Raw genomic sequence first — 10,147 nt, 5'->3', positions numbered from 1 at the left:
TGTTTGTCTGAATATATTATGTGAAGTTTCTCGGTTATGCATAGGTTGCAGCGTTTTGTTTTCGGGGAGTAAGCCAATGCTCTGTAGATAATAGACCATTTGATATTGTAGGGTATGTTGCTATCTTTAAATTTCCATACGTATTTGGAGAGTACGGTGCTGTTTCTCTGTTTAGGGATGTTAAAAGTGTATTTGTGGTTTGTGTATCAGGTTTTGAACGGTGTGTCAGTGAGCCCAATGTAGCATTTTGTGTCATCATTTGAGTAGACAGTGGCTTTGTAGATGATGGATAAGGTGAGGCAATTTCCAGAGAGTGGACATTCATCTTTTTTCCTGCAATTGCAGAGTTTATCTGGCTGTTGTTGCTTAGCAACCAGAAGCTGTTTGTTGTGGGCTCTGATCATACTGCCCATGTTTCTTTAGCAGCTATAGCTGACAATGATATAAACAGACAAGTTTAGGGTTTTGATCAAAACACTTTCCATGACTAATCACAGTGAGAATATGTTTATCATTAAACCTGAAACTGGATCATTTATATTGTGAGCTGAGTATCGACATTCAATATTGATTTCAAATAATTTAACAAATACTTTTCAGCACTATCGACCTCTGGGCTGCTCTCTTGACCGTTTAAATTTATTTTCGTTCAAAATCATATACCATAGTTCCTATAAAAACGATGATAAATTTAGATGTAGAGTCTTAGGCGATACTTTTTTATACCTTCTTTCGCAAATTTATTTTTTTTAAAGGTCGTCACAGGGCAGAAAAAAAATAAAAAACGAAAATTGCATTTTCTTATTTAGCAAATAGTTTTGCCAGGAGAAAATAAAAATTTCATTGGTGAATGTAAACAGTGTAGTAATGGAATGTTTAAATACTTTCAATTTATATAATTAGGAAGAAATATACATATCTTAAATTTGGAGATTTCAAGGCAGCAGCGGGCGTAATAAAAATAAAGAAAAACTTTTATTTTTTTCTGGAATTTCCATTTTCTCGAGGCTGCAGGTGCGTTAATTTTTATTTGAAATCATCATTATTGGCGGGCAGTGAGTTTGCTAATCAAGGTATTAAACGTCCACCTTAGATGAACAGACTCCAATAATATTTGAATTGTTTTCTATATAAATTGCTATTGTTCAATTTTAAATTAGAGCAAGAAAATTTTCTTGCAATTAATATCAGATGCATAAATAATACTATAAAACGGTCTTAACTGGTATCTTAACTCCTCAAATAAAGCTGGCTTTATCAATTAGACGGTCTTACTGAAGTCAATGTGGTTAATGGTTAATGGTTATTAATTTATAGAACGCAAAATACAAAAAGTCTCTAAGCGCTAAGATGGAACGGAAACCAAAACCACAAAATAAAAAGAAGTGAAATTTGAATACCATGCCAGCACCCAAACCGAAGTATGGGGATACGCCCTCATCGCTGGCTAGGGTTCAATCTAATTGAACTAGTCAGCACCTGTTGAGTCTCGGCCATCTCTAATTCGGGCGCCTCCTAGTTAAAGCTATAAAAGCTAGCTGGCATGGAAATAGAAAAAAAAAATTAATTAAAGGGACGAGAATAAGTGGGTCTTAAGTCGTTCTTTGAAAATGGTGACAGAAGGTGACTCACGAATAAATAAAGGTAACAAGTTCCACAACTTGGGCCCAGCAACCATAAACGATCGATGTGGAAAGACGGTTGCTATAAAATGGTTATTCGCTTTCAGTATTGAAACTCAAACAAGTACTCCCTGGTAACATAAAATTGAGGGCGCTGTTAGGCTTGCTCAAAACATTCATATTTATAAAAATGAACATAAATAAATGTAGACTATTTTTTATAGACACTGGGAAGCTTGTGGAATATTCGTCATTCAATTCTTTGTCTTTGACGATCTAGGCCTAGGAACGCCATGATGAAAATGATTTCGAGCAGGCTTTAAAATTTAAGACGGCTATATATATATAATCATATATATATAATCATAGACCAGTATTGATGCCATGATTAAAGCCGGCTAAGCGTTCAGACCGCTTATAAATAGCAATCTGCTATTAAAGATCACCTCCAGTTAAAAAGCACTTTTCCATGGTCCCAAATTCACAAATGTTTTTATCTTTATTATAGGGACCAAAGCTGCTAAAGACCATGGAGGGAGATCTGTATTCTAAACTTCTTTGTATAGCCTACCCTTGCAGTAAATTTTAAGAATGTATGTAGACGCAAGTTTACATTATAATCGTTAAATACCCCTGAACTTATCAATGGCTAACTGATCATGGTCAGAGTTCGCAAACTCTGAAATTGTCTCAGTTCCATTCCATTTTATGATTGTTTTATCAAGGTCAAAAATGGAATACATGCCAAATTTCCATTTTCACAGGTACAGTACTGTACTGTATTTTGACACACATTACTGTATGAATGTTTAATTTATTGCAATTTTGCAAAATCACTACATTTACAATTCATTTGTTTTAAAAACTGTCTTATAACAGCACTGCATTCTACTATGATTACGCACCATAAATAATTGGATTAAAGGTCAGTCATAAACCTGCCTCATGATATTTTTCACATGACACTAATTTGCCCCAAACTTGGTATTCATTAAGTTATAAAGACTAAACAAAACCTTGTCCAACATTTAAAAATCATTATAACGTATAGCCCCAACTTATCACTGGCAACTGATCATGGTCAGAGTTCAAAAACTTTGAAAAGAAAGTCTAAGTTCAGGTCTAAATTCCCATTTTCACAGGCAATCGTCTGCGGCGGCGGGTTACTTACTGTACTTGTACACTTTAATTTGACTAAATATAAACAAAATTGGAACGTTAATAACACTTCATTTAATGATGATCTAATAGAAACTTATATTAGGTGTTTTAAATACTAATATTGATGGCGTCATCATCCGTATGTGGCGTGCGTAAAACTGAGGTACGTAAAAAGAGGGTTCTACTGTATGACAAATTCCCATTTTCACATGTACTGTATTTTCACACACATTATGTCAATTCATTCAAATTTTGCAAAATCAATGAATTTGTTTTAAAAACTGTCTTATTTAGCACAGCATTCTACTATGATTACGCACCGTAAATAATTGGATTAAGATCATTAGGTTATAAACCTGCCTCAGTTATATATTTTTCCCATGACGCTAATTTTCGCCAAACTTGGCATTTTATTAATTCATTATAAAAGGATAAAATCCTTGTCCAACGTTATATTAAAAATCGTTCTAACATCTACCCCTTATCACTGGCTAACTGGTCATGGTCAGAGTTTATAAACACTGACAACGAAGTCTAAATTCAGGTCTAAATTTCCATTATCAAATATTCCACTACTTACAATGACATTTATCATTACAAAATCATTACACTCACAATACATTCTTTTAAAAAAAACTGTGTTTTTTATGCACAGTAGCACTACATTCTACTATGTAATTATAATATCGGCGCTGGTTGAACGGCACACTCTCCTATGGATCTGGGGGTGGAACAATTTTTTTCGGATAAGGATTTTAAACAGTAGGCCAATCTGCTAATCTGGTGGTAGCCACTGTGTGTGCCAGCATACTCCTGTAACAGTGTTCTCCCCAGGATGATGGTCAAGCATCATGGTACCTGCCCCACCCCCCTCTCCCACCATGGTTGGGGGAAATTTCTTAAAGTAATGACCTAAATTCCCGGAAATGGCACTCTCAGACATCAAAGATGCTTTTTAAGATTTTGGAAATGACTATAGATTTCCATTTTTTAACAAATTTTTTTGTGAAATTATTGATCATACACTTTTTTTTTTTTTTATAAGAACCAGTAAAAATTTGCCCAGGCTCAGTCTTATTTTTTGGCTGATTTCAGGCTCAAAATGTTCTTATTTTGTTCTTAGTTTACACACCTTTACACACAATTATTTAATTGTACGGCAGTATGCACTGTACTGGAATGTAGGTGAAAGTGACCCCACAAAAAATGGCCCCCTAATGTCAGTTTATAGAGGGTATTACAGTCACAACTACTGCACATAATGTACAGATATAATATTTTGGTTTTTAAAAATATAAACCTCCTTCATTTGAAATTTTATCTCAGCCTCAATTCGTTCTTATTTTGTTCTTAATTTTTAAGCAATTTCAGCCTCAGTGTTCTTATAAAATGTGTTCTTATAAAAAAAAAAGTGTATTGTACTACTAGTATAGCCTAGCCAGAGTTGCCACAGGATGGTAATTTTGCGCTGACCTAGTTTAGGCCTGTAGGCCTAAATATTTGCTTCAAACTGCTTGGCAAGTCAAAATTTGGGACTAAAACAAGCCAGTAGTATTAGCAGAACGTAAATTTTACGTACAATTGTGCGTGAATCGTATCGTATCATGCATGGGTACTTTTGAAGCAAACAGTTTGTGTGAATCAAGCTAACAATCGTGTTTTTAAATAAAAGTGACATTTCTCAAGGTAAAGATAACGCAAAAATGAACGCAAAAAGATCAAGCATGAACTTGGGCTAATAAACCAACATCGTAAGATAGCATTGTTTTGTGTTTAAAAATATTTTCACACTCAACTCTTTTTACAAACTAAGATACATGGACAGCATTGTTTATTTTGAATTATTTTATTGACGATATTTTAAAGCGTCACTGAAGACACATCAAGCGTCACGGCCTGCTTTGGAGCATCACGGTGAAGTCCCAAGCGTCACAGTGCCGTGACGCTTCAAGGGCCTGGGGAGAACACTGCTGTAAGCTCCAAGATTAGGCTAGAAAAATTATCTATTTTTTTTAGAAAAGTAGCAGATCAGATTTAAATATTTGGCTGGCCGGAGTTGACCCCCACGGCCGAGAATTGAATACCAGGGCTCTATAGGTCATGCCCACCTCTAAAGGTGAAGTATGTGACATTATTGCCTCTACCTTGGCATTCCTTGAAACATATTTCATAAAAGATAAAAAAATCAAACATTTTTAAAAACTTTCTAACCTCTACCTCTGAACTTATCACTGGCTAATTGGTCAAGGTCAGAGTTCATTAACTCTCAAAACAAAGTGCCAAGTATCCTACTAATTAGACACCGTTTGACTCATAGATTTGTCAGGTGAGACCCATTGAACTGCAAGGTGACCTGCTGCTTTGCAGGTATTTGGTGACAGATAGGAATATGATGTCACAAGATAGGCTAACCTTCGTTTGGGAGGTCCAACAGCACCCACATAAAAATGTTACCATGCTGTACATTGGAGAGCATATCTTTTTTAATTTGTAATAAATAGGTTCAGCATTTTAAACTTAAAATACTAAAAACTATATACGGTCATTAAACGTGAATATCTAAAGATCCCACTTTAATATCCCATCTCCCACCTCAATATCCCACTTCCTTCTCAATATCCTATCTCCCAACTCAATATCTTCCACCTCAATATCCCATCTTCCACATCCCTTATGTCACTATCTCATCTCCAGCCTCAATATTCCATCTTCCACATTATTATTACATCTGAACCACTATCCTTTCCTTACTTCTGTGTCATACTAAAACAAATACCTTAGTTCCTCTGGTATACTGTAAGCCCACCCCATTGAACACAAAATTGGGACAAATTTGAGGAAAGGGCTTATACAATGGGAATCCCCATTTCAACCAAAAGGCCACTTTTCAGCACTGCATGTCGAATTCAAAGCCAAAATTTGAGAAGTATTCATAAAAGTCAGCTCATTCAAATCATACCCTGGGCTTTTGCTGGTACGTAAATTTGAGTATTAGGTACAAAGTGGGATTATACCCAAGGAAGGTATACCCGAGGTGGGCTTATATCTGAGGAGGAGGGTGGGAGGTGGGCAAGGTAGAATTACGGTTATACATTAATTGTTCACTGATGATACATGTATCCAATAAAACTTTAAATATTAGGCTTACCTTTCATATGCATCTTATAGTGTGTGTTGACCTCTCGCTGGGAGCCTGATATTGCTGTATCTGAAACTATAAAAAAAGATAAGAATATTTATTAAAATTATTCCATACGGTGTATGTATGCAAAACCATCAAAATTATTAGATAACCTTGGTTCAATTCAATAGCGCACTTTTCAATAGTGCGTTCTTTTGAAAACGATGTTCACAGTAAATCCTGTTTTCCACTCGGCAAATTTATTCGTGTGAATCAAAAGTGTCGGTTCATGCACATCACATTTGCTTCAGCGCAAATATCAGTAGTTCAAACTGTTTCTACTTTTTGCGAAGCGTAAAAATGCGCCATCAATCAGAGCACAGGAAGTGAACCGATGCTTTCAATTCGCACAAACAAATTCGCCTATTGGAAAACAGGCATAAGTCATTAGTAGAACACTATTTGTAATAGAGAAGGAAATATTTGCTGGTGTATTGCTCTGCCTATTGGACCTTTCTGTTAGCCCTGTCACTTGAATATTGTTGCTCTGGTCCAACAAAAAGATAGCGTAAACGTATGTAAACATGTGCATCTGTGGGACACACTGTTTTTTTAAACAAGCGCGTATTCTTAGAGATGATCTGATTGGTCAGTTGTCAAGTTTGACTGACACTGCAGGAAGGTACACCGATCTTCAGAAGGATCCCACTGGAAATAAATCTTCAGGCTTATGTTAGTCATCCACTTTTTCACACTAAAAAATCCAATCCAATGTTCTTTTTTTATGCTATGCTCACCTGTATTTTCCCAACTGGACGCATTTTCTCAGAGTATTGCATAACATGCAATTAAGAAAACTATGCCATGTACAAGCACGTATGCTGATGAAAATTTTTTCTAAATGTTCAGATTTCATTCGACTGTCAGATAATGAGATAAAATCCTCCATAGATGACAGGTGTGTATAACTATTATTAGAAATGTCAGATAATGTAATTGATTTTATGAAAATGAAATATAGTTTGATTTCAAACTGAGTTACAGGATGTTCAGGTGAAATTTTACCAATCTCATGTTTTTATATTACATAAGTTACACGTTTTAAATTATTACATTACTTTAGATTTATTGTATAAGAGACAGTATATATTCAATCCAATTCTTTATTCCACAAATTTCACAATATAAACATACTTTTTACATATCACTTTTTTTTCAAAATATGTGGAAAAGGGTATCCCACCACAAGCATTGCTCTACATGTGGGACCCTTAAAAACTAAACTAAACTATTGTATCCTTTTAAGGTAAAACAAGAATTATTTTATATTTTGTTATAAAGAAAATTTATTTAAATTTTGAAATAAATATATAAATAAATATCACCAAAAAAGGGTGGGGGAAAAATTCTTATTTCTTTTTTGTCTAATTATTAATACTAATTACTCATGGGGATATTTAAATTTCTTGGGGAAAAAAAAAAGGGGGGGGGGGGGGGGTGCAGCAGCCACTCCAAGACATGAAACACCTGTGCTACCTATTTTACTGAAAATAATTAGGGACTTAAACTACTATGATGGGCCATGTAACCTACCAAATTAAACTTGCACTGGTTCCCGATGGCGATTAAGACCGTGGTTCTGTCTGTTTGCAATCCCTTGTTCATGGCTATGTATCAATGGTAGGTTTAGCACAGAGGTTAGCAAAAACTCTTTAAAAAATTGTGTGAAAAATTATGCTACTTTGATACGGGACTGAGCAGGGACTTACCTAGGTATTTCCCACACTTGTGCCAAGTCCTCGCAAAGTACCAAATACACCCTATACATGCTGAAACTCTTCCATAAATTCTCACACTTGTGCTACCTAGTCCTAAAAAATACCACTGTAAATACGACACCTACCCGTATAGAAATATATGAGTGAGCCCCCCGGGTATTTGACCTAATATGAACAACTTTAGATTCATAATGAACATGAAATAAGCAAGTCTTTTGCTTAATACATTTTTTTTAACATTACATATATGAAATAAAAATTAACATATTATATGCTGGTATTTATTATTATCCACAGATGCATGCAACGTTTGATAAACAGATTACTTATAATCCGCTATTAATAATATCTTCAACTTGATCTAAATTTAGATAATGCAAATCCACAATAGCCTTGCAAATGACGTAAAAGTTGGATTGGATCCATAGATAGAACTCATCAAACTGCTCATCTAAATCTTACAAATCAAGGGAAGGGGGAACGGATGGATATAATACTAGAGCCTTTGAACAACAAGGGGACATGGTCAAATAATAATAATAATAATAATAATAAGATTGTTAGTAAATTTACTAAATTACGTTTCATCACGTTAGACTGAACATATTTTGATGAAATCATTAAAAATACACAAACATAAAATAGATTTTGATGAATGGGTAAATTTGTTCGGTGTAAACACCAAGGATAACTCATAAAAGGCTGAATAAGACTTATTTCCAGTGGGTCATTCTGGTGGTGATTGGGCAGTACACTGGGAGACAGTCCCGTATTCTTTTCCGCACTCAGGACTAATGGCTTAAATGGCTCATCCAAAAGACGGTGCGCTATCGTAACTTGCATTTCAGCTCTCCAACTGAAATACAAGGAGCAGTGATGGGAATTGAACCAGGGACCAAGAGATCTCCATGGTGCACAGTGGCAACGAATAGTTTAGCCCACTGAGCTAAGCTGCTCTCTTCTAATATACAGTATATGACAGACTTTCAAAGTACAATCCAAAGGTCCCTGGTTCGATCATGAAAATTCCTAATTTTGATTGTATAAAAGGCATAGCTAATTGAATTGCTGGTCTTTCAATCTCAGGGTAGAACATTCAAATCTAGTATTTCTTTAAACAATATCCCCACTCAAGCCTTGTAATTAGGCTTTGTATAAAACACCACATTATTGTACTTCATGTATGTAAAAAAACATTATTAAAAACAATTACAGAAATTAATTATTCTTTACAAAAAAAAATTGTATGAAACTTTTTCCCGGAATGCCCTCTGAGATTTGGACGTGGTGCTTATGTTGGTTGGTATAACGATTTGGCGGAATACACAAATATCTATATCTCGTTTGAGAAGCAACTCAGAGCTGAAATTTATTACTGAAGCTTTCCCAATAAATTAATGCAGCCAAATATTGTAATTATTATCAGGCCATAAGTGGATGTGGTATAAAAGTGCTAATCTAAAATTAAGTCTGGATGATTGGAGTAGTCTACGTATATATCATACGATCTCCTCAAGATATCTTATCTTTTATAAATGTTCGTTAGCAACATTTCAACAAATTAATTTTATTTCGGTTTTGAAACTGATACCGAACGAACATTCACAAGCCAATTTCACAAATTCACAACAAAAATTGTCCACAAGGTCACAACATTAATTAATACCTTCACGCTACATTTGTGTTTCATCTTTATCATTATTCTATAATGTACATGGACTGTCATCATTTTAAATGGTTTTTTTTTTCTCATTTTATTATAATTAAAAAATAACTTTTGGTTGATAATGATTCAATGCATTGTCTTTTTAATAAAAAAAAATTTAATTAATCAACTTAGAATTAATCAACTGTGGCTAGAATGAAAATAGAGTAACTATTCTAACCGTTTATATTGTCATTATTTTTAATTTGCATGCTAACTTAATAATAATATGATATATAATAATAATATGATGTATAAATTACACTGAATAAAAACTGAATAAAATAATTAGAATCTATTGGAATTTTTCTGGATTACGGTAACTTTCTTCTTCATTGTTAAATTATGGATATTAGAGAACATTACCGGTATATAAAAAAAAATTCTGAACACTATATCCAATATTAATAATAATAAATATTATTCACAGTAACAGTTCGACTATGTGAAAACACTTGGCAATCCACAGGAAAGGATTTTACTACTTTGATTTTAAAATAATTTCAGTAAGAGGCTGGTAGTCACTCCCACCAACATCAAGACAGCAATGGTATAGCATCAATAACTTCCATCCCAAGATCGGCTTGGGGCTCCCATTACCTAGCACTACAAAAGGAGGTGGGAGGGAGGGGGAGGGGTGAATTTGCGGAGCTAAATCAAGAATACATATTAAGAATTACTTCACAGTACAACATAATTTCTCACAAAATGAATACCAGCAATAGTAGACACTGAACACAATTTTAAAAGCCTGTTTAAA

The 10,147-nt window shown here is 34.3% G+C and overlaps 1 protein-coding gene across 1 annotated transcript in view; it reads right to left on the bottom strand.

Annotated features, from left to right (window-relative positions):
• LOC117105991 (histone deacetylase 4-like) overlaps positions 1 to 10,147 on the bottom strand; it is a 69,360-nt gene that overhangs the window by 34,415 nt on the left and 24,798 nt on the right. Inside the window, exon 2 of the mRNA XM_033247294.1 lies at positions 5,932 to 5,997. Coding sequence (XP_033103185.1) covers positions 5,932 to 5,997 — 66 coding nt within the window. The remainder of the gene's footprint in view (positions 1 to 5,931; positions 5,998 to 10,147) is intronic.

The sequence above is a fragment of the Anneissia japonica genome, unplaced genomic scaffold (genome assembly GCF_011630105.1).
Source record: "Anneissia japonica isolate Jap-2015-1 unplaced genomic scaffold, ASM1163010v1 scaffold284860_len1800451_cov186, whole genome shotgun sequence".
Taxonomy (NCBI): Eukaryota; Metazoa; Echinodermata; class Crinoidea; order Comatulida; family Comatulidae; genus Anneissia; species Anneissia japonica.
The sequence above is the reverse complement of the archived record's forward strand: the minus strand, read 5'-3'. Positions and strand labels throughout refer to the sequence as shown.